We start from the raw sequence: 24,222 nt of genomic DNA on the forward strand, positions 1-24,222 counted from the left end.
GAAATAAAATAATGAAAATGGTAATTTAAAAAAAATATTTAAATATAAATAGCACTATGTGCATAATAGCAACTGTGGCAATGATAAATAAATAAATGTCCATATGGGCGGAGGCAGAGTAAAGACTGTTGAGGGGGTGGGATGACCGTAAGGGGAGCAGCAGCATGACCATTTGGGGGGAGGGGGAGCAGTAGGAGAAAGAATGTCCATAGGGGGAGTAACAGGGGGAGGGGGCGCAGATAGCTGACTAGAGGTGGTTATTCAGCAGCCTGATGGTCTGAGGATAGACACTATTGGTCAGTTTGTTGGTCAGGCAGTGTGCACCCAATGGTGCATTCGGCTGCATGCATCACCCTTGTGGTCCGCAGCGGTGGAGTTGCCTTACCAGGCTGTGATGCAGCCCAGGAGTATGCTCTCAATGGTACTCCTGTAGAACACTGTGAGGGCCCTCGGTGACAAGGCAACATTTTTCAGCATCCTGAGGCTGAAGAGTCGCTGTCGTACCTTCTTCACTATGGTGTCTGTGTGGTTAGACTATTTCAGCTTCTCTGAGATGTGTACACTAAGGAATTTGAAGTTATTGACCGTCTCCACGGCGGCCCACGTTGATGAGGATGGGGGCATGTCCAGCCAGGTTCCTCCTGAAGTCCACAATCAGCTCCTTTGTTTGGCTAACTTTGAGGGAGAGGTTGTTTACCTGGCACCACACCGTCGGAGTGCCTACCTCCTCCCTGTAGGCCGTCTTGTCATTGCTGGTGATCAGGCCGTGTCGTTAGCAAACTTGATGATGGAGGCCACGCAGTCGTGGGTATACAGTGGGGAGAACAAGTAGTTGATACACTGGCGATTTTGCAGGTTTCCCTACGTACAAAGCATGTAGAGGTCTGTCATTTTTATCATATGTACACACTTCAACTGTGAGAGACAGAATAAATTTAAAAAATCCAGAAAATCACATTGTATGATTTTTAAGTAATTAATTTGCATTTTATTGCATGACATAAGTATTTGATCACCTACCAACCAGTAAGAATTCCGTCTCTCACAGACCTGTTAGTTTTTTTTTAAGAAGCCCTCCTGTTCTCCACGCATTACCTGTGTTAAATAAAGGAGGAATTATGTGACGAGTGCCCTGTTGGAGCAGGGTAGGGTTCTCTGTTGAAGCAGAGAAGCGGCCATGGGATGACATGACATGTTTACTAGTTATGTGGTCCCATGGCACAATCCTGAGATTGAAGTAAAAAATACTCCTGCGGGTTAGAAAAATGTTGTAAAAGAAAATGAATTAATCAGTGTGCTGGTAAAACAGTTGATTATGATTGAGAAACCAGCTATACATATCAAACCTACATTTAAACAGAACATTTCCTTAGGAGGAACTACCATGTGGGTACAACATATTTTGATTGAGAAGAAATTACTCCTTTTGAATTTGACGGGGTTTCACAATGGGAGCCAAGAGCAGTAAGGGAGAGCCTTGTCTGCCCGACCTGCTGACAGGACCGGTAAAGGTAATGGTGGATAAGTGGGGCAGGGACATTCTGGAGCAGGTACCCCTAGCAGGTACCTCTCTGGCACACGGTAGAAGATTTTCCCTTAAAAAGGCACATTGAGTGAAGCTTTATTGGCAGAATGTAGAAAGAAGTTACAGGACTTGGAAGAAACCAAGAAAGCTAAGGCAAGTAGACTGGGATGATTTATGATAATGACTTTACACCTCCCTATTATACCCCTGTACCCACCAGCACCCGCCCTGGTTGTCCAACAGCAGCCCGCTCAGGCACCTCCCCCGCCGCAGCTCCCCTAACAAGACCTGATACAACTGCAGGACCAACAGACCCCTCAGAGGCAGCCCCAGCACAGGTGGAACCCATTCTACACACGCCTACAATGACTACCGTTTCACTGGACGGACGACAGACTTTATCAGACCCAGCTGGCTGGACTGTGTGATTGCATAAAATAACATTACCCGCCCATAACTGATTGGACAGCCATCCATAGTTGCACGCAGAAAGCTAAAGGGTTACTGGAAGACTACAGGCATAGATTGGATAACGTTTTATGCAAACACAGTGGCATCAGACCAGCAACAGATGGTCATTGAACACTGTAAACACGCTGAGAGGCAGCAACTGTCTCAAGAAGATAAGACGAAACAGAGAATGAAAAAGGGAGGTTGTGAAACTACAAGCTGCACAGCTGGCCTTCTATCAAGGACAGGGCCAGCAGGCTCAGGGAGGACCTCAAAATGATGGACAGCGAGGAAAAGGAAGAGGTAGAGGGAGACAAGGAAGGGGAGACCGTGCTGAAGGACGGGCTGGACAACAGACACCACAAGGTAATAGCTTGACCTGCTATATCTCTGGACCGGAGGGACATTTCACTTGAACATGTGGAAGCAAACCTATCAAACGTGGTGGGTTTGAAAACTGGACCACCGCTGAAAACGACTCTTTACATCCCACATATGGACTGACGCGAGGTAGTGACAGTTGACACTCTTGGAAAGCATTTAAAGATGTTTTCAAGCCCCTGTGAGGAGCCAATGGTTTGTCTCTTCGTCAGTGATGAGTCAATCAATTTTCTAGTAGATACTGGCGATGCAATGTCTGTCATAAATTCTAAATCTATGTCCAAACCTCCCATGTGAAATTATTCAGTCAGCACTGTGGGAGCCTCGGGAATGACTATGAAAGAGTTTTTCATGATGCCCCTACCTGTTAAAGTTGATGACATGCATAAAACATCAATTCATTTGTTCTGCATGTTGCCCTGTACATTTAGTGGGAAGAGATCTCTGTACATTGGGAATTAACATTATTTTTTAAAGAAAAGGGCCTCACTGTTATACAGCCTCAGGGGACATGCCATCTCATGACGCTGCCTAACTGACCCAACGTGTGATTGGTACTATGCATGGGACATACAGCACAATGACGGATCACATTGTGACCCAATTGAAGAGATTTTCTCAACAGCCCGCAGCTGTTGGAAACAAACTAGTAGTTTTATGCCACAGACTGACTTACATTGTACCAGTGACGAGAGATTTATAGTATGAACAGAACTGGCTGACAGGAACCACACCACCAGAGAGCTTACTATGCAGTGACATATAGTGGGCCCCAATTTTGCATGTCTAAAGAACAAGCTTATTTTATATTTTTAGTGACAGGGTACCACATGTTTCAGCAGCTAAGGCTACTGTATATAGCCTCGCTACTGTATATAGCCTCGCTTCTGTATATAGCCCCACTACTGTTGTTTTTATTTCTTTACTTACCTATTGTTCACCTAATACCTTTTTTGCACTGTTGGTTAGAACCTGTAAGTAAGCATTTCACTGTAAAGTCTACACCGGTTGTATTCGGCGCACGTGACAAATAAACTTTGATTTGATTTGACAGGTGACGTTGCCTGGGAGGATACTGGTGTCTGGTTGAAATCTGTCTTGCAGGTTACTGACTGGGAAGGTAGAGTGGATGGGTCTAAAATTCTCCACGAGCACACATTATGTGTGCCTTGCTGTTGGGTTGCTGCTGTACAGCGAGGCGTGCATGGTTTAGATCATGCAAAGCCAAATAAACAGATGGTTTCCATGGAGACTGAGCCACCCTTGTTGGCTGTTCTCCCAGACTCTCTGTGGGATAAAGATAAGTATGACATTGGGTAAATGAGGGGGGTGAAACCGCTTACGTCACACCTGAGAGCACATAGACCCGGCCGAGCCCAGTATCCTCCGAGTCAGGAGGCAGTGTGGGAGATTGACGCTGTTCATGCTTCATTGGTAGAAAGAGGAGCAATGGTGCCTTGTCCAGACTCTCCCTGCAACACCCCCATTCTTCCTGCCTGAAAAGCTTCAGGTGATTGGCGTTTTGTTCAAGATCTCAGACCTGTTAACGATGCAGTTCATGCAAGCGCTCGTTTTGCCAAACCCCGTTACAGTACTATCTGCAGTGCCAGCACCGGCTAAATGGTTTTCAGTTGTTGACTTGGCTAATGCTTTCTTTAGCATTCCCGTCGCTCCAGAATCACAGTTCTGGTTCGCCCTTACATTTTTAAACAAACGTTGGACTTGGACCGTTTGCCCCTAAGGTTATACGGTATCACCTGCAGTGTTGTTTTCTGCTGCTTTGGCGAACAATTTAGAGGGTTTCATACCCCCTGCTGGGTTTCCTTTTATACAGTGTGTCGACAACATGTTACTGTGTCTTGAAAACCAACAAGCATGCAAAGTCGACACCAGAGCTCTGTTAGTGTTCCTTGCTGAAAATGGCCAAGTTTCTAAGAAAAAAACTGCAGCTTGTGTCTCAATCCATTAAGTATTTAGAACATTATATTATATTAAATCATGTAGTCACCAAAAATATTTTAAACAAATCAAAATATATTTATATTTGAGATTCTTCAAAGTATATACCCTTTGCCTTGATGACAGCTTTGCACACTCTTGGCATGTTCTCAACCAGCTTACCCTGGAATGCTTTCCCCAACAGTCTTGAAGGAGTTCCCACATATGCTGAGCACTTGTTGGCTGCCTTTCCTTCACTCTGCTGTCCAACTCATCCCAAACCATCTCAATTGGGTTGAGGTGATTGTAGAGCCCAGGTCATCTGATACAGCACTCCATCACTCTCCTTCTTGGTCAAATAGCCCTTACACAGCCTGGAGGTGTGTTGGGCCATTGTCCTGTTGAAAAACAAATGATAATCCCACTAAGCTCAAACCAGATGGGATGGCATATCGCTGCAGAATGCTGTGGTTGCTATGCTGGTTAAGTGTGCCTTGAATTCTAAATAAATCACTGATAGTGTCACCAGCAAAGCACCCCCACACCATTACACCCCCTCCTCCTCCATGCTTCACGGTGGGAACCACACATGCGGAGATCATCCGTTCACCTAGTCTGCATCTCACATACACACGGCGGTTGGAACCAACAATCTCCAATTTGGACTCCAGACCAAAGGCCAGATTTCCACTGGTCTAATGTCCATTGTTTGCATTTCTTGGCCCAAGCAAGTCTCTTCTTCTTATTGTTGTCCTTTAGTAGTGGTTTCTTCACAGCAATTCGACCATGAAGGCCTAATTCACGCAGTCTCCTCTCAACAGTTAATGTTGAGATGTGTCTGTCACTTGAACTCTGAAGCATTTATTTGGGCTGCAGTTTCTGAGGCTGGTAAATCTAATGAACTTATCCTCTGCAGTAGAGGTAACTCTGGAGCTTCCTTTCCTCATGAGAGCCAGCTTCATCATAGCACTTGATGGTTTTTGTGACTGCACTTGAAGAAACTTCTTGAAATGTTCCTAAGGACCTTCATGTCTTAAATTACTGATGGACTTTCTCATTTTGCTTATTTTAGCTGTTCTTTACCAAATAGGGCTGTCTTCTGTATACCACCCCTACCTGTCACAACACAACTGATCGGCTCAAACACATTAAGAAGGAAAGAAATTCCACAAATAAACTTTTAACAAGGCACACCTGTTAATTGAAATGCATTCCAGGTGACTTCCTCTTGAAGCTGGTTGAGAAAATGCCAAGAGTGTGCAAAGCTGTCAAGGCAAAGGGTGGCTACTTTGAAGAATCTCAAATATAAAATATATTTAGATTTGTTTAACACTTTTTTGGTTACTACATGATTCCATATGTGTTATTTCATAGTTTTGATGTCTTCACTATTATTCTACAATGTAGAAAATAGTACAAATAAAGGAAAACTCTGGAATGAGTAGGTGTGTCCAAACTTTTGACTGGTACTATGTGTTGACGCGCAGGAATGGCAGGCTATTGTAGAGCCTGGCTGCATGACTATGCTGAGGTTGTACAGACACTCTCTGACCACAAGATGGTGATGAATGACAAGATACAGTGGACTCCAGGGGTACTGAAGGAGAACCACTAGTGTCTTATACATTAACTATGGCTGCCTTCCCTAGAGAGTGCTAAATATACCACCACATCTGTCATCCCAAGCTGCAGAATTGTTTGCTCTCACCTGTGCATGCATTTTGTTTAAGGATACTGTTACGATGTATACTGGCAGCAGGTATGCATTTCGGGTAGTGCATGACTTTGGCAACGTGGGTTCTTCACCTCATCTGGGAAGACAATTTGACATTCTAAATTGGTTGAAAACTTGTTGTTGAATTTAAGTAAGCAGAATTGAGTTGACTGATCTTCGGATTTGAATTTAAGGGAACCAAATTGAATTTAAAATAGGCCTGGAATTAGTTAACTGATTGAGCTAAGAGTTGACTGCTGTTAAGAAATGTAGATACTGTTAAAGAACTAAGCAAATGAGGGGGTACCCCATGAATTAATGTGTGGATGCGCACAATACCAGAATGATTGCGAATGAATGATTGCATAATGACATTTTTCTTAAGGACAGGTCGAATACCTGTCAAGTACACTGCTGGAATCGCAAGTTACTATGCTCTGTACTGCATTTAACAATGCTCTGAAGTTGTCAGACTTCCACAGAAGTCGGTCCCTCTCCTTGTTCGGGCTGCGTTCGGTGGTAAACGTCACCGGTCATCTAGCCATCGCTGCTCCACCTTTCATTTTCCATTTGTTCTGTCTTGTTTTCACGCACACCTGGTTCACATTCCCTCATCAGACTAAATGTTTGTTACCCTCTGTTTCCTTGGTTTGTTTCAAACCTAGGTTTGTTTGTTTGGTTGAATCCGGTTCATGTTACTGTGGTTGTGCTTTGTGCTGCCTCGCCTGTGCCTTTGGGCCAGGGTGTATATTAAAGTTCTCCTGTTATCACCCATCTCTGCTCTGCTGTGCCTGACTTCCCGGCAACCAGTCACTCACCCCGTCAAAGAAGCAGCTTTGCCTGAACCAAAGAGGAGGACAGCTCCACAAATTGCAGCCAGAAGATTGGGTGGTCATCGAGGACCCTGCAGATAGACTTGGCACCAACAGCGCTGGACTGGTCCATTCCAGGGGCTCCTGACAACCCAGACAGCGGTCAAGGTTGCAGAGAGGTCTACGTGGGTTCACGCCAGCCATTGCCACGTTTTTTGGGGTCCTGGGAGGAACAGCACAGAGCGAGAAGTGACCACAATGCAACTGAAGTATGCAACACCAGGATAGTCCCATGGCGGGACTTAAATAACAGCAAGCTCGAGCTCAAGGCAACGGGCAGGCTCAGGACGGGAGTCCAGTAGAGCTAGATTATGAATCAGAATGTCATTAGAACTTTCTACCACAATTAATTTGGCCAGGAAAACAGAGGACCTACTGCCTGATGCCTCTGGATCTGCAGATATATACAGAGAAGATATTGGCTCAACACTCACCTTCAAATCAAATTATATTTGTCACATGCGCTGAATACAACAGGTGTAGACCTTACAGTGAAATGCTTACTTACAAGCCCTTAACCAACAATGCAGTTAAGAAAAATAAGTGTTAAGAAAGTATTTACTAAAATAAACTGAAGTAAAAAGGTTTTATTAAAGAGCAACAATAAAATAACAGTAGCGAAGCTATATGCAAGGGTTAGCAGTACAGAGTCAATGTGTGGGGGCACCGGTTAGTCTAGGTAATTGAGGTAATATGTACATGTAGGTAGAGGTAAAGTTATTATGCATCGATAATAAACAGAGTAGAGCAGCGTAAAAATTGGGGGGATATGCAAATAGTCCGGGTAGCCATTTGATTAGCTGTTCAGGAGACGTATGGCTTGGTATAGAAGCTGTTAAAGCCTTTTGTACCTAGACTTGGCTCTCCGGTACCGCTTGATGTGTGGTAGCAGAGAGAACAGTTTATGACTCGGGTGACTGGAGTCTTTGGCAATTTTTAGGGCCTTCCTGACACCGCCTGGTATAGAGGTCCTGGATGACAGGAAGCTTGGCCCCAGTGATTTACTGGGCCATACCCACTACCCTCTGTAGTGCCTTGAAGTCGGAGTCCGAGCAGATGCCTCCAGCCCCGTCAAAGAAAATGGGGGAGTGCTTGGTCATCTCCTTTGTCTTGATCAATGTTGATGGAGCGGTTATTATCCTGGCACCACACTGCCAGGTCTCTAGCATTGGAAATGACAGAGCTATCTCTAAACCTACGTTGGAAACACTTATGACATACGGTACATTCGGAAAGTATTCAGACCCCTTGACTTTTTCCACATTGTTACGATACAGCCTTATTCTAAATATAAAAAATAAAAAGAATCCCCAATCTACACAAAATACCCCACAATGACAAAGCAAAATGTTAACAATTTAATAAATTTGAAAAAACTGCAAATATCACATTTACATAAGTATTCAGACCCTTTACTCAGTACTTGGTTGAAGCACCTTTGGCAGCGATTATAGCCTCGAGTCTTCTTGGGTACAACTGTATTTGGGGAGTTTCTCCCACTCTTCTCTGCAGATCCTCTCAAGCTTTGTCAGGTTGGGTGGGGAGCGTCACTGCAGAGCTATTTTCAGGTCTCTCCAAAGATGTTCGATTGGGTTGAAGTCCGGGCTCTGGCTGGGCCACTCAAGGACTTTCAGAGACTTGTCCCAGAACTACTCCTGCATTGTTTTGGTTGCGTGCTTAGGGTTGTTGTCCTTTTGGAAGGTGAACCTTTGCCCCAGTCTAAGGTCCTGATCGCTCTGGAGCAGGTTTTTCATTAAGGATCTCTCTGTACTTTGCTCCGTTGATCTTTGCCTCAATCCTGACTAGTCTCCCAGTCCCTGCCCCTGAAAAACATCCCCACAGCATGATGCTGCCACCACCATGCTTCACCGTAGAGATGGTGCCAGGTTTCATCCAGATGTGACACTTGGCATTCAGGCCAAATGGTTAAATGTTGTCTTCATCAGAACAGAAAATCTTGTTTCTGATGGTCTGAGAGTCCTTTAGGTGCCGTTTGGCAAACTTCAAGTGGGTTGTCATGTGCCTTTTACTGACAGAGGAGTGGCTTCCATCTGGTCACTCTACCATAAAGGCCTGATTGGTGGAGTGCTGCAGAGATGGTTGTCCTTCTGGAAGGTTCTCCCATTTCCACAGAGGAATTCTGGAGCTCTGTAAGAGTGACCATTGGGTTGGCTTGGTCTTTGCTCTGACATGGCGTTCGCAACAATTATGTGCGTACCGCCACCTACTGTACAGGTGGATAATAAGAATTCAAAAAGGAAAACATTGCGGGGTAAAGAATAACTAAATTATAAACTATTGTACAAACTATTAGTGACTAAATGTTAATTAAATCAGCCTGCTTTTCTGTTTTAATCAGTTCTTTACACAGGCTCAGAAGATCCTGTGATGGCAGGACATTTCTGTAGTAGTCCCTGCAGTGCTTCTGCCGTTAAGTCGGACTTCCGGGCATGATGACTCCTTGCTGTCCCCAGTCCACCTGGCCGTGCTGCTGCTCCAGTTTTAACTGTTCTGCCTGTGATTATTATTATTTGACCATAATGGTCATTTATGAACATTTGAACATCTTGGCCATGTTCTGTTATAATCTCCACCCGGCACAGCCAGAAGAGGACTGGCCACCCCACATAGCCTGGTTCCTCTCTAGGTTTCTTCCTAGGTTTTGGCCTTTCTAGGGAGTTTTTCCTAGCCACCGTGCTTCTACACCTGCATTGCTTGCTGTTTGGGGTTTTAGGTTGGGTTTCTGTACAGCACTTTGAGATATCAGCTGATGTACGAAGGGCTATATAAATAAATTTGATTTGATTTGATTTGAAGTCTTGGAGGCCCAAAAACATCTCGGCTGCAGATATAATGATGTCCAACTTCTTGGACATTTGGGACTCTTCAAATCAAATTTATTTATTAAGCCCTTCTTACATCATCTGATATCTCAAAATGTTCATAGCTGCAGGCAGAACAGTTGAAACTGGAGCAGCAGCACGGCCAGGTGGACTGGGGACAGCAAGGAGTCATCAGGCCAGGTAGTCCTGAGGCAAGGTCCTAGGGCTCAGGTCCTCAGAGAGAGAGAAAGAAAGAATTAGAGGGACCATACTTAAATTCACACAGGACACCGGATAAGACAGGAGAAATACTCCAGATATAACAGACTGACCCTAGCCCCCCGACACAAACTACTGCAGCATAAATACTGGAGGCTGAGACAGGAAGCGTCGGGAGACACTGTGGCGCGGCTGACGATACCCCCGGACAGGGCCAAACAGGCAGGATATAACCCCACCCACTTTGCCAAAGCACAGCCCCCACACCACTAGGGGGATATCTTCAACCACCAACTTACCATCCTGAGACAAGGCTGAGTATAGGCCATAAAGATCTCCGCCACGGCACAACCCAAGGGGGGGCGCCAACCCAGACAGGAAGATCACATCAGTGACTCAACCCACTCAAGTGACGCACCCCTCCTAGGGACGGTATGAAAGAGCCCTGGTAAGCCAGTGACTCAGCCCTTGTAATAGGGTTAGAGGCAGAGAATCCCAGTGGAGAGAGTGGAACCGGCCAGGCAGAGACAGCAAGGGCGGTTCGTTGCTCCAGTGCCTTTCCGTTCACCTTCACACTCCTGGGCCAGACTACACTCAATCATAGGACCTACTGAAGAGATGAGTCTTCAATAAAGACTTAAAAGTTGAGACCGAGTCTGCGTCTCTCACACTTGTGCTGTACAATTAATAACTGTGGCTATAAATGCTACCAAATCCATCTTCTTCACAATAAGTGTATCCAGATCACTTGATTGACGTATAACATTTGCAACTGGTTGTGGTGCATCCACCACCATATCTTCTTCAGAACTGTGGCCTTTTGCCCCTTCAACACTCTTCACCACCTCCACATAGGATATTTGCTGTACAGCCTTGATCCTTGACACCTCAACCTCTTTCACCCTAATAGGGAGCTCATGGAATTCAGAAATATGATCCCCACCACAGTTGCAATATTTTACATTCACAGACTATTCAACTAACATGTTCCTTCCGTCTGCAAACAGTTGACACATGGCCAAACTTTTTACACTTCTTGCAATGCAGTGGGTTTTGCACAAACGGTCTTACGGCGTTTACATCCTCTACATCTTATACATCCCAACTTTACATAGGGTAGTAAAAACTCATGAAACATCAATAATACAGAAACTTTGCTCCTTTTCCCCATTCTCCATACGGGTCAAGCGACATGCATTAACTACTCCTGGAATTTTTTGCCGAAGATAATGCTTATCTATGTCCAACAGACGCCAGAGATAACACCTTTAACCGGTGCCCTGCTCCGAAAATCAAAGCTATTCACTTCATGCTTCGATCATTTCACGAGCCACAATGCACGCTCCTACTCCTCTGTTCCTCGGGTGATGTGGAGGTTAACCCAGGCCCTGCATGTCCCCAGGCACTCTCATTTGTTGACTTTTGTAACCGTAAATGCCTTGGTTTCATGCATGTTAATATTAGAAGCCTCCTCCCTAGTTAGTTTTACTCACTGCTTTAGCACACTCCGCCAACCCTGATGGCCTTGCCGTGTCTGAATCCTGGCTTAGGAAGGCCTCCAAAAATTCTGAGATTTCCATCCCCAACTACAACATTTTCCATCAAGATAGAACTGCCAAAGGATTGGAGTTGCAATCTACTGCAGAGATAGCCTGCAAAGTTCTGTCATACCTTCCAGGTCTATGCCCAATCAGCTTCTAATTTAAAAAATGAATCTCTCCAGAAATAAGTCTCTCACTGTTTCCGCCTGGTATAGGTCTATCACTGTTTCTGCCTGTTATAGACACCCCTCAGCTCCCAGCTGTGCCCTGGACACCATATGTGAATTGATTGCCCCCCCATCTATCTTTAGAGTTCGTTCTGTTAGGTGATCTAAACTGGGATATGCTTAACACCCCGGCAGTCCTACCATCTAAGATAGATGCCCTCAATCTCACACAAATTATCAAGGAACCCACCAGGTACAACCCTAAATCCGTTAACATGGGCACCCTCATAGATATTATCCTCACCAACTTGCCCTCCAAATACACCTTTGCTGTTTTCAATCAGGATCTCAGCGATCACTGCCTCATTGCCTGCATCCGCTATGGGTCCGCGGTCAAATGACCACCCCTCATCACTGTCAAACGCTCCGTAAAACCCTTCTGCGAGCAGGTCTTTCTAATCGACCTGGCCCGGGTATCCTGGAAGGATATTGACCTCATCCCATCAGTAGAGGATGCCTGGTCGTTCTTTGAAAGTAATTTCCTGACCATCTTAAATATGCATGCCCCTTTCAAAGAATGTAGAACTAAGAACAGATATAGCCCTTGGTTCACTCCAGACCTGACTGCCCTCGACCAGCACAAAAACATCCTGTGGTGGACTGCACTAGAATTGAATAGTCCCGCGATATGACACTTTCCAGGGAAGTCAGGAACCAATACACATAGTCAGTTAGGAGAACAAAGGCTAGCCTTTTCAAACAGAAATTTGCATCCTGTAGCTCTAACTCCAAAATGTTTTGGGACACTGTAAAGTCCATGGAGAATAAGAGCACCTCCTCCCAGCTGCCCATTGCACTGAAGCTAGGGAACACTGTCACCACTGATAAATCCACGATAATTAAGAATTTCAATAAGCATTTCTCTACGGCTGGCCATGCTTTCCTCCTGGCTAACCCAAACCCGGCCAACAGCTCCGCACCCCCCGCAGCTACTTGCCCAAGCATCCTCAGCTTCTCCTTCAACCAAATCCAGATACCAGATGTTCTGAAAGAGCTGCAAAACCTGGACATGTACAAATCAGCCGGGCTAGACAATCTTGACTCTGTCTTTCTAAACTTATCCGCCGCCATTGTTGCAACCCCTGTTACCAGTCTGTGATGTGTATGCCGAGGAACTTAAAACTTGCTACCCTCTCCACTACTGTTCACCAACTACTTCTCAGATAGAGTTCAGTGTGTCAGATCGGAGGGCCTGTTGTCCGGACCTCTGGCAGTCTCTATGGGGGTACCACATGGTTCAATTCTCGGGACGGCTCTTTTTTCTGTATATATCAACAATGTTGCTCTTGCTGCAGGTGATTCCCTGATCCACCTCTAAGCAGACGACACCATTCTGTATACGTCTGGCCCTTCTTTGGACACTGTGTTAACAAATCTCCAACGAGCTTCAATGCCATACAACACTCCTTCCGTGGCCTCCAACTCCTCTTAAACGCTAGTAAAACTAAATGCATGTTTTTCAACCGATCGCTGCCCTCACCCGCCCGCCTAGCATAATTACTCTGGATGGTTCTGATGATTTAGAATATGTGGACAACTACAAATATCTAGGTGTCTGGTTAGACTGTAAACTCTCCTTCCAGACTCATATTAAACATCTCCAATCCAAAATTAAATCTAGAATAGGCTTCCTATTTTGCAACAAAGCCTCCTTCACTCACGCTGCCAAACTTACCTTAGTAAACCTGACTATCCTACCGATCCCCGACGATGTCATTTACAAAATAGCCTCCAACAGCAAAATGGATAAAGTCTATCATAGTGCCATTCGTTTTGTCACCAAAGTCCCGTATACCATCCACCACTGCGACCTGTATGCTCTTGTCGCCTTGGCCTCGCTACATATTCATCGCCAGACCCACTGGCTCCAGGTCATCTATAAGTATTTTCTAGGTCCGCCTTATCTCAGCTCACTGGTCACCATAACAACACCCACCCGTAGCACGCGCTCCAGCAGGTATATCTCACTGGTCATCTCCAAAGCCAACACCTGCTTTGGCTGCCTTTCCTTCCACTTTTCTGCTGCCAAAGACTAGAACGAATTGCAAAAATCGCTGAAGCTGGAGACATATCTCCCTCACTAACTTTAAGCATCAGCTATCTGAGCAGCTTACCAATCATTGCAGCTGTACACAGCCCATCTGTAAATAGCCCATCCAATCTACCTACCTCATCCCTAGATTTTTAATTACTTTTTTTGCACACTAGTATCTATACTTGCACATCATAATCTGCACATCTATCCCTCCAGTGTTAATTTGCTAAATTGTAATTACTTTGCTACTATGGCCTATTTATTGCCTTACCTCCTCACGCCATTTACACACACTGTATATAGACTTTTTCTATTGTGTTATTGACTGTACGCCTGTTTACTCGATGTGTAACTGTGCTGTTGTTTGTGTCGCACTGCTTTGCTTTATCTTGGCCAGGTCGCCGTTGTAAATGAGAACTTGTTCTCAACTGGCCTACCTGGTAAAATAAATTCTTTAAAAAATAATAATAATACTACTCCTGGTTACTTTGACTGCATGGACTTTTCCCCCGGTGCCTTCTTCCCCATCCTTTTGACTTCAAAAGGGTTTCCCAAAAATAACATCCTTATCCAAAAAACATACTCCAACAAGCAATAATTCATCAGACTAATTTTCCACAGCAATTTTGACCCTTTTTGTTCCATTCTTGAACTTCACTGTTGTCCAATCACCTTTCTCGTTAACTGTACTCGACATGCTTTCAGCTTCAAACACAACACTTCTACTTCCGCCATCTCACGGTGGACCCTCTGCTGGGCACTTTAGGCACTGAGTTCTGTATCCAAGTCATTGGAACAGGCTTTTTGCTTCTCATCAGGGTGTTGTAGGAGGAAAGAGGACCTTGAGAGTTTGTGGATAGGGCTGAGTGAGTGGACCCTGAATGGTCCTGTGAATGACAGAGGGTGAGAGTGTCAGGGAAATCAGTAATCAAGTAATATCAGAGTTTCTCTGTATCGTTCATATTTTTTTTATTTAACTAGGCAAGTCAGTTAAAAACTCATTCTTAATTACAATGAGAGCCTACTCAGGCCAAACACGGACGACGCTGGGCCAATTGTGCACCACCCTATGGGCCTACCGATCACGGCCGGTTGTGATACAGGGATCGAACCAGGGTCTGTAGCAATGCCTCTAGCACTGAGATGCAGTGCCTTAGACCGCCACTCGGGAGCTTAGTCTGCCACTCGGGAGCTTACACTGATGACCTGCTCAGATGTCATACTGTGTCCTACTCAGTCACTAAGGACCAACCAGACAAAAGATTAGCTACAGAAAGTAATGTACAAATTTCACCTTTCTGCAGCAGCTAACGTTACCTCGCTCTGGCCGTGCCGCTTCATCTTTTAGCAGCAGGTTGAGGGACTAATGTTAATTTACATCCACTACATAGCTACCATTAGCTAGCATGAGGGACAAACTCACTTCCACTAGCTAGCATGAGGGACAAACTCACTTCCACTAGCTAGCATGACTGTGGCCATGTAGGGCTATCTACTGTAGCCAGCCAGCCTGCTAGCTAGTCAGCAGTAACATAGTGAGAACAATGAGGTTTAGTTGTAAAGATATTTGGCAGTAACGTTAGCCGGCTAAGGCTAGTTAGACAGGTAGTGCAAGCCAACTTTGTTCAGTTGTTGAGTTTGTTCTATTGGCATGCTAACTTCATGATAAATTAGGCATTTTAGCTAGCATTACTATGTTAATCTTCCTGTCACACAAATGTAAAATCCCTTCTCTGTGCTGCCGACACTGCAGCTCAACCCAGACTGTAAACACAAACGCTATGCACCATTAATATTAGCTATATTAGGGAGCGTGTACGACCAGTTATGAACAAAAAAATATTGTAATGAAACAGGCAGGGAGCAGGTCTCGAACCCGCGACCTTCGAGCCAGAGGTCGGGCGCGCTATCGACTAAGAGGCAAAAGCATGCTCGTGCGGTACAGACGATTTCCGCGCTTATAAACCCAGGGTCGTTTCACTACTCCCTCCTTTCAAAGAGCGCGTCCTCACGCTAGTTTGCGGCTCTACGTTTAATAGAAACGCGCTCACCGGCCGAGCACACGCACTGTCGGGGATGCAGGGTCCGATCACTTCTGACACCAATGTAATGAAACAGGCCGTTGAGTTGATATCCAATTTAAGTTTTGGTTTCCAGTTAGAAAAATGATCAAAGCGATTCATATCCTCTTGTTTGACATTCCCGAGATTAGACGAAATAGGAACTACCCATAAACACACGGACCTGAACTCCTCTTCTTTCTCGTTGTATGTTGGAAGCAGAAGTTAACATGTAGACTAGAATGAACTTGCTTTTTTTTCATGATCAGTCCTCATATTTTAGCCCTATCTGAAGTTGTTTTGTACTGTATGTATACTTTATGTTTTAATGCAGTAAAAGCATGTATCCACCTGATGGCACTAATACTCTTACTGTGTAGCAAAGAAAGGGCGACGTTCCATTGGTGATTTTGTCATTGACCGTCAGTAAACATTGTGACTAGTTGGTGCTGCAATCTTGGGTTTCTTGAGTTTTCTCAAAAATTCCTCACGATAACCCCAATCATTACCAGCCACAGTAGTGCATTTTACTATCCCTGGACTTTAAGAGAGGTACATAGAATGTGAGTGTAGCAAAGCTAAGAGCTGGTCACACTCTTTAGCCTTGCTACCTCTGTCAGATCAGCTCACCCAGAAACCGAACCCAAAGAGGAATCTGATCAACCCTCATCTTATTTCATAATAACCACCGTGTGGTGGTTTCCCTGTGATCAATCTCAAAGTGAAAATCCTGCTTGATATTTGAATGTTGGATAGTAACCCAATATAGATTTGAATGAGTCATTGGCAGATGTGTTAATAGCACATGTAGATAGACATGGTGCCTGCCCACCTAGCAAAAACACATTGAATGGACACTGTGTCAAAGTCATATTTCAACGTACCTCATGTTGAACATCAATTACATTTCTCTTTGTATTGGGCGAGATATAAAGAGCGGAGGGAAATGCGTCGATTTTGTACATTAGAAACCTATGCTCTCTTCAAGTGCCAATGGTAAGAAAAAGCTAGACTGGGAAGTTGAGCAATCTTCAGTGACCTTGTTGAAGATTTCTCATTGAAGATGCTAACCATAATTGACCCTGCTTACCATGAATCATTTTTGTTGTTGTTTTTACCAGGGTCCTACCATGGGGTTGGTGAAGGGATCTAAAAATAGATAGGTTATTAATACCTTTTCAGGAAATAATCTACATTAGTGCTCTTACTACTGTGTAAATACAGTGTAACAAGTAGCCTATTGTAATCACTCATTGTTATACTGAACTGACCCTGTACTTAGGGTAAAGGTCAGTGTTAGGGCTAGGTTTAGGGTTACTCCTGTAAGCGCTGTGTAAGTACAGTGTGACAATGAGTCATTACAATACTTGCTACACTGTACTTACAGCAGTAATTACACAGTATTGAGGGCACTGTAATGTGACAGTTTGCCTTATCTTACAAAATGTCTAAAACTGCAAATGAAGATAATTGACCATATGGCTGACTCAAAAGTTTAGTGTTTTGAAGCTCCTAGATTGTTTAACAAAATATTTGAGCTTTTCTGACCCATAGTAGATAATAATAATAATAATAATAATTCAAATAGATAGTTCACATTTCATCAAAGCTGTTTGTTTTTATTGCATTTGCAAGGCGTCATCAGCATTTGAAGATTTTATTTCAGATGACCTCAGGTTTCAATCAATGCACATTCAATAGGGAAAACTGTTTAATTACTTTTACAATTGTTTTTAGTTGTTGTTTAATGTACAATATATTCAACTCGTGTCAGTTGAAAACTCAATTCAACATCAATATACAATTCATTGCATCCCTCCAATAGTCATTTTGGTGGTTTCCATAAGTTGATTGAAAGAAGTGCTTATACAATTCAATCAAGCTGAACATAATTTTCCTAGAACTGTCTGGGAGTGGTCTGAGTGGGGAGGGGAAAACTGAAAACTAGCTGTTATTGGCAGAGAAGTTTGGAACTCCCTTTCTTAATTGTCTTTTAACTAATTTATGTCGCCAGGCTGGCCAAAACTCAACCCACCTAAACAAGCGTTGTGTGGTGTGCAAGTGCTGTGCTAAATAACTTAAAGTGGGCTATAAGTTGTAACTATATCTTTGGTTGTACGTTTAGTCTCTTCAGAATCATATCGACTGCTTCTTTATTGCGAGGACAGTCCAGCAGTCCTCTGTGATTAAATAGACAGTCCACTGTGAGTATTACCTCACCCCTGGTCACTAGTCTGCTGCTGTCAGGTATAGTGGAGTCTGGGTTGAAAGTGTCATGGTGCAGCACCACCAGAACAACAGGTCTACCAGCTGTCAAGAGAGCGAGGGATGAACAAGGTTAGTTTAAGAACTCTAACAAATAAAGCATGTATTCAGGTAATTAGCCTCTTGATACCTACCTAGGTAGTCTGAGACCACCTCCAGTTGTATATCAAGGTCCAGAGTTCCAAAGTCACTGCCCATAGGACAGATCATTATGATGACATCACTCTCCGCTAGTGACACTTCAGTACAGTCTCCTCGGCCAGTGAGTTGTCTTACCAAGTCCTTATCAGAATTGAAAGTATGACCTACAACACAGGTGCATACTTTTCCCATCCTTGGCTTACCTGCAAGAGGATACCTCAGTTTTGTTAAAAATGAAACCTTTGTTATTGTGCAATTCATAATATACATTTTATTTAGAGCAGTGTTTTACCTTCTGTGAGTTCCTGCTACAACAGAGAGAAGTTACGACATGAATCATTAGTATAGTATTCAATTCTACATTGTGCTGAACATAGATTTCTAAACCGATATTTAACTAGGCAAGTAAAATTAAAGGGTCCAATGCAGCAGTTTAAAAAAAAATCTCAAGATCAAATCATTTCTGGGTAACAATTAAGTACCTTACTGTGATTGTTTTCAATTCAAATGGTCAAACAGAAACAAAAATAGCTTCTTAGCGAAGGGCAATTTCTCAAGCAAGAATTTTGCTTGAACTGACTGGGAGTGGTCTGAGTGGGGAGGGGAAAACTGAAAACTACCTGTTATAGGCAGAGAGGTTTGGTACTCTCATTCTTATTGATCGATTAACTATTTTACCACCTGGTGATGTCACCTGCCAAACCAAAACGTCATCCCACCAAAACAGGCTGACATTTCAGGTGGTCTTTTCAAACAGCTCTTACACTAAAAGGGAATTATCATTCATTTTTGCATATTCTTAAGTGGCGAGGGGCAAGTGTGGTGCTAAATAACTTAAAGTGGGCTATAAGTTGTAACTATACCTTTGGTTGTACGTTTAGCCTCTTCAGAATCGTATCGACTGCTTCTTTATTGCGAGGACAGTCCAGCAGTCCTCTGTGATTAAATAGACAGTCCACTGTGAGTATTACCTCACCTCTGGTCACTAGTCTGCTGCTGTCAGGTATAGTGGAGTCTGGGTCGAAAGTGTCATGGTGCAGCACCACCAGAACAACAGGTCTACCAGCTGTCAAGAGAGCGAGGGATGAACAAGGTTAGTTTAAGAACTCTAACAAATAAAGCATGTATTCAGGTAATTAGCCTCTTGATACCTACCTAGGTAGTCTGAGACCACCTCCAGTTGTATATCAAGGTCCAGAGTTCCAAAGTCACTGCCCATAGGACAGATCATTATGATGACATCACTCTCCGCTAGTGACACTTCAGTACAGTCTCCTCGCCAGTGAGTTGTCTTACCAAGTCCTTATCAGAATTGAAAGTATGACCTACGACACAGGTGCATACTTTTCCCATCCTTGGCTTACCTGCAAGAAGATATCTGTTTTATTAAAGATTAAACAGTCCTTTTTTACTTCATGGCCATGCTTTTTGGCGCTGACAGAGTTGACTTTATGTGAAGGTGTGTCCTGTTGAGCTCCATTATTGTGACAATGCTTACAGGAAACAATGTTTTTTTTAACAGTTAGAGACTCAACAACAATCCCATGTTTGCTCCAAATCTATAATCTATGACATAGATCTACTAACTAAACTATGGTTTGTATATAGTACATTAATACAAGATAAGCAACCAATAGCTCCTGAGAAAGTGACGTGTTGACTTACTAGGAAAACCAGCTTCTGCCATTTTGCCTGCATAAAAAAAAAGTTTGAAACCATAACTATACACATCGTTTTTAAGCTACTTTTCTGTTTGTCCTGTTCTCTATTTCTCTCAAGCACAATAACACATACGGTATATCCTGTGTCTCTCTCTCTTCAGCATGTTTTGTTTTATAATAGAAATGTTTGTTCATTTTTGGGAAGTTAAAATATCAGATATACCCCCTTACCTTACCGGTCACAACTACCACTTCTGATTTAAAAAGAAATATCAGATTATTATCAATAGCAATGCGAAATAGTCATTAAAAACAAACAAACTTCTCTCTAGATGTGCCATATGACAAGACAGAAAATCTATTGTTCACTTTCATTTCACAAGAACTCAGGGCTTAACTCCTCCCCTTCTTTCTCTCTTAGAAGGGGACTGTACATGACGTGTGTGTACTCCCCAAAAATTAGCATGTCTTGTCTTCTCATATTTTGACCCTATATCTGAGTTTGTATTTTTTATGTCAATTGTGATTTCGTTCAATGCAGTACTAACGTTAATTTATTTGATGACACGAAAGGTTTTATAGAGTAATAGAGAAAGCATATTATTTAGTCTCAGTACTGTTGGTGCTTCTCTCATTGACATTAAACATGGTGACTTACTGTAAATACCAAGGGCCACACTCCTCTGAGATAGTGTTAGAGACCATGTGTTGTCACTTCTAGTGTGTAGGCAAGGACAAGGGAGCAGCAACTTTAAAGAGATTCTAGGGTTCTTTTGTTTACTTTTTAGCCAGTAGAACTGAAAGTAGCACTCACGAGCCATTTGAGGTCCCCGAAAATTGCGTACCGGTACTACTTTACATGTGTGCAGATTTGTACAGCATGTCATTGCTCTCTCTCTCTCTACTGTGGGTGAATCATGTGCATCTTGCTAGCTATCACTCATATGGCAAGGGGCTGAAGCTCATTGGTTGAAACTCGAATTGCTTGGGGGCTGGCCCACGTGTGGTGAAATGTAGGGAAAATTGCGCAGCACAGCTTCAAGAAATAGTCCCTTTCAATCTAGGAATGTTGTGGCTAATTGAGGTAAAACAGGAGTTCTTCTCATAGATTTAATTTTTTATTTTTACCTTTATTTAACCAGGCGAGTCAGTTTAGAAGAAATTCTTATTTTCAATGGCGGCCTAGGAAAAGTGGGTTTACTGCCTGTTCAGGGGCAGAACAACAGATTTGTACCTTTAAGAAGAAATTCTTATTTTCAATGGCAGCCTAAGAACAGTGGGTTAACTGCCTGTTCAGGGGCAGAACGACAGATATGTACCTTGTCAGCTCGGGGGTTTGAACTTGCAAACTTCCAGTTACTAGTCCAACGCTCTAACCACTAGGCTACCCTGCCGCCCCTAGGTGATGTACAGTGGAGCAAAAAAGTATTTAGTCAGCCACGAATTGTGCAAGTTCTCCCACTTAAAAAGATGAGAGAGGCCTGTAATTTTCATCATAGGTACACTTCAACTATGACAGACAAAATGAGAAAAACAAATCCAGAAAATCACATTGTAGGATTTTTAATGAATTTGTTTGCAAATTATGGTGGAAAATAAGTATTTGGTCACCTACAAACAAGCAAGATTTCTGGCTCTCACAGACCTTCTTTAAGAGGCTCCACTCGTTACCTGTATTAATGGCACCTGTTTGAACTTGTTATCAGTATAAAAGACACCTGTCCACAATCTCAAACAGTCACACTCCAAACTCCACTATGGCCAAAGAGCTGTCAAAGGACACCAGAAACAAAATTGTAGACCTGCACCAGGCTGGGAAGACTGAATCTGCAATAGGTAAGCAGCTTGGTTTGAAGAAATCAACTGTGGGAGCAATTATTAGGAAATGGAAGACATACAAGACCACTGATAATCTCCCTCGATCTGGGGCTCCACGCAAGATCTCACCCCGTGGGGTCAAAATGATCACAAGAACGGTGAGCAAAAATCCCAGAACCACACGGGGGGACCTAGTGAATGAGCTGCAGAGAGCTGGGACCAAAGTAACAAAGCCTACCATCAGTAACACACTACGCCTCCAGGGACTCAAATCCTGCAGTGCCAGACGTGTCCCCCTGCTTAAGCCAGTACATGTCCAGGCCCGTCTGAAGTTTGCTAGAGAGCATTTGGATGATCCAGAAGAAGATTGGGAGAATGTCATATGGTCAGATGAAACCAAAATATAACTTTTTGGTAAAAACTCAACTCGTCGTGTTTGGAGGACAAAGAATGCTGAGTTGCATCCAAAGAACACCATACCTACGGTGAAGCATGGGGGTGGAAACATCATGCTTTGGGGCTGTTTCTCTGCAAAGGGACCAGGATGACTGATCCGTGTAAAGGAAAGAATGAATGGGGCCATGTATCGTGAGATTTTGAGTGAAAACCTCCTTCCATCAGCAAGGGCATTGAAGATGAAACGTGGCTGGGTCTTTCAGCATGACAATGATCCCAAACACACCGCCCGGGCAACGAAGGAGTGGCTTCGTAAGAAGCATTTCAGGGTCCTGGAGTGGCCTAGCCAGTCTCCAGATCTCAACCCCATAGAAAATCTTTGTAGGGAGTTGAAAGTCTGTGTTGCCCAGCAACAGCCCCAAAACATCACTGCTCTAGAGGAGATCTGCATGGAGGAATGGGCCAAAATACCAGCAACAGTGTGTGAAAACCTTGTGAAGACTTACAGAAAACATTTGACCCTTTGTTGGCAATGACAAAGTATTGAGATAAACTTTTGTTATTGACCACATACTTATTTTCCACCATAATTTGCAAATAAATTCATTAAAAATCCTACAATGTGATTCTCTGGATTTTTTTTTCTCATTTTGTCCGTCATAGTTGAAGTGTACCTATGATGAGAATTACAGGCCTCTCTCATCTTTTTAAGTGGGAGAACTTGCACAATTGGTGGCTGACTAAATACTTTTTTGCCCCACTGTATGTATTAACTACACGTTGACACATCCAGCCCAAAACGGGAGGTTGAAAATATACTCAAGTTACGTAGCATGTCTTTAACCAACTACGAGGAAGAATCTTTCAACTACCCGAGTTTCATCTTTAGGGAACAGAATCCCACCTTGTGATTAGAGACTTTGTAAACATAATGGTTTGAAATTCATTCACACTCACAGGTTCTAGGCCCATTTATAGGAAACAATGGGGAAGCAGATTTTTTTAATTAAATAATTTAAAGCTACATTTAAAGGAATAAAGGTTTATATTTGCTTGCTTGAAACAGGCTACAGTATAACAATGACACAAATGACTTTTACTGGATGTTAAATGAAAGGAAGAGAAAACGGTGAGCCATTACATTACAAATAAACAGTGATTATTAATAGAAATACAAATTCATTTACTTCAAGACAATCTTCTTAAGGGAGGGCTTTCAAAGTCTAATCCCAAACACAAACCAACTGGAAACAATTGAAAACAAAAATGGCATTCCTGCAGTCGCATAATTTTACAAAAACATTTGAAATATTGTCAAACTTAAGCAAACAAGCACTGACACAAATCCACAAACATACCTTCAAGACATTATTGATCATGCCCCAAATATTTATTCTCAAATAGATTGCATGGTCCCCAAAAGGTTTCCCCTTACACAAACAATAAAATTGCACAGTAACAACTCATCACAGACTACACTGGACCTTCAGCAGATCATGGCTAGAAGGCATCCAGCTTTTGTCAAATCATAGTCAGATTTGATTTCTCGTGGCAGGTTAGGAGAACTTACAGTGCATTAGGAAAGTAGCCAGACCCCTTGACTTTCCACATTTTTTTACGCTACAGCCTTATTCTAAAAAAATTTTTATTTTTAATTCCCCTCATCAATCTACACAATATACCCCATAATGACAAGGCAGAAACATATTTAGGGAAATTTTAGCACATTTATAAAAAAAATATTAAAAAACTGAAATCTTACATTTACATAAGCCTTCAGACCCTTTACTCAGTACTTTGTTGAAGCACATTTTCGCAGCGATTACAGCCTTGAGTCTTCTTAGGTATGATGCTACCAACTTGGCACACCTGTATTTAGGAAGATTCTCCAATTCTTCTCTGCAGATCCTCTCAAGCACAGCAATTTTCAGGTCTCTCCAGAGATGCTTGATCAGGTGCAAGTCCGGACTCTGGTTGGGCCACTCAAGGACACCCAGAGACTTGTCCAGAAGCCACTCCTACGTTGTCTTGGCTGTGTGCTTAGGGTCGTTGTCCTGTTGGAAGGTGAGCCTTCACCCCATACTGAGGTCCTGAGCACTCTGGAGCAGGGTTTCATCAAGGATCCCTCTGCACTTTGCTCCGTTCATCTTTCTCTCG

The 24,222-nt window shown here is 43.3% G+C and overlaps 2 protein-coding genes across 5 annotated transcripts in view; one reads left to right on the plus strand and one right to left on the minus strand.

Annotated features, from left to right (window-relative positions):
* The first annotated feature begins 1,807 nt into the window (after nt 1–1,807).
* Nucleotides 1,808–24,222, plus strand: part of LOC112223736 (heparan sulfate glucosamine 3-O-sulfotransferase 2-like) — a 41,889-nt gene continuing 19,474 nt past the window's right edge. The window contains exon 1 of the mRNA XM_024386903.1: nt 1,808–2,341. The gene's annotated coding sequence lies outside the window, so the exon portion shown is untranslated. The remainder of the gene's footprint in view (nt 2,342–24,222) is intronic.
* Nucleotides 17,361–20,245, minus strand: LOC112223737. Of its 4 annotated transcripts, none has more exons than XM_042305319.1 (7): nt 20,083–20,244; nt 19,856–19,882; nt 19,346–19,554; nt 19,054–19,256; nt 18,483–18,495; nt 18,184–18,393; nt 17,361–18,094 (listed from the first exon to the last, which is right to left on the minus strand). In XM_042305319.1, exons 3-7 carry the CDS (start codon nt 19,419–19,421, stop codon nt 17,886–17,888), a joined length of 711 nt encoding a protein of 236 aa, XP_042161253.1. In that variant the 5' UTR covers nt 19,422–19,554; nt 19,856–19,882; nt 20,083–20,244; the 3' UTR covers nt 17,361–17,885. The 4 variants fall into 4 exon arrangements, 3 of the variants coding, with proteins under 3 accessions (XP_042161253.1, XP_042161251.1, XP_042161252.1); XM_042305317.1 differs by having other exon boundaries at nt 18,483–18,498; XR_002949360.2 differs by lacking the exon at nt 18,483–18,495 and having other exon boundaries at nt 20,083–20,245.

This window comes from Oncorhynchus tshawytscha, linkage group LG24 (genome assembly GCF_018296145.1).
Source record: "Oncorhynchus tshawytscha isolate Ot180627B linkage group LG24, Otsh_v2.0, whole genome shotgun sequence".
NCBI classification, from domain to species: Eukaryota; Metazoa; Chordata; class Actinopteri; order Salmoniformes; family Salmonidae; genus Oncorhynchus; species Oncorhynchus tshawytscha.

Bases quoted from the DNA above. Each gene is read 5' to 3' on its own strand.
- LOC112223737 (XM_042305317.1), bottom strand. From the start codon at position 19,421: ATGATCTGTCCTATGGGCAGTGACTTTGGAACTCTGGACCTTGATATA. The intron at 19,257-19,345 runs GTAGGTATCAAG...CTCTCTTGACAG, and splicing joins GGTGGTCTCAGACTACCTAG to CTGGTAGACCTGTTGTTCTG. The intron at 18,095-18,183 runs GTAGGTATCAAG...CTCTCTTGACAG, and splicing joins GGTGGTCTCAGACTACCTAG to CTGGTAGACCTGTTGTTCTG.